The sequence below is a fragment of the Wasmannia auropunctata genome, unplaced genomic scaffold, assembly GCF_000956235.1.
Source record: "Wasmannia auropunctata unplaced genomic scaffold, wasmannia.A_1.0 LD336078.1, whole genome shotgun sequence".
NCBI lineage: Eukaryota > Metazoa > Arthropoda > Insecta > Hymenoptera > Formicidae > Wasmannia > Wasmannia auropunctata.
The window spans coordinates 4,834,917-4,835,598 of record NW_012026812.1 but is presented as its reverse complement, the minus strand read 5'-3'; the positions used below and the strand labels follow the sequence as shown (position 1 = coordinate 4,835,598).

Sequence of the window (682 nt, the reverse complement as noted above, 5' to 3'; positions counted from 1 at the left end):
GTCTACAATTGCGTAAACGTAGGCGTAGAGTTGTGGGAGTAGTAGTAGCAGTAAATGTTGTACAATAATTTAATCTACAATCGAGTAAAGATATGTCGTAACTTGATTGCAACAACCAATCAGAATGCAGTTTTATGTTTCGATGAGAACCGTGTGATTATTTATCATGATGGATAGACAGAAAGTGCTTTTGTTGTTATTACTGCTACTATATTATGAATTTATCAATTTATTAAATGTTTATTTAAAATTAACAACACAAGTGCTACGAAGATGGTGTGCGCCCAATCAATCGGCGACGAAATGAATTAGGGTTTCATTCTAACCTTATAAAAGAAATATCGCTGACAGATCATGAAGAATTTTTTTCATTTTGTCGCATGTGGCCTGAACAGTTTAATACTTTACTATTTATGGTGCGTCCCTTCCTCTTGAAAAGAAGCCGCAGACAACCACTTCCTGTGAAATTAAAACTTGCAGCCACTCTTGCGTAAGTATAATATCTTGAAAGGTATTCTCTTTTTAAGATAAATATTTTGTATAAATATATATTTTTTTTATCTGTATAGATATCTCGCTCATGGTGACAGTGTCAAATCGAAGGCATGGGAGTTTCGCATTGGTAAATCTACTATGTACAAAATCATCATTGAAGTGTGTCAAGCCATTTGGACAGCTCTAC

General features: G+C 34.2%; 1 protein-coding gene across 1 annotated transcript in view; it reads left to right on the top strand.

Moving 5' to 3' along the window:
• The first annotated feature begins 6 nt into the window (after window positions 1-6).
• Window positions 7-682, top strand: part of LOC105449129 — a 3,243-nt gene continuing 2,567 nt past the window's right edge. Inside the window, exons 1-2 of the mRNA XM_011688130.1 lie at window positions 7-490; window positions 570-675. Of these exons, the coding sequence (XP_011686432.1) occupies window positions 381-490; window positions 570-675 (216 nt within the window). The 5' untranslated portion in view covers window positions 7-380. The remainder of the gene's footprint in view (window positions 491-569; window positions 676-682) is intronic.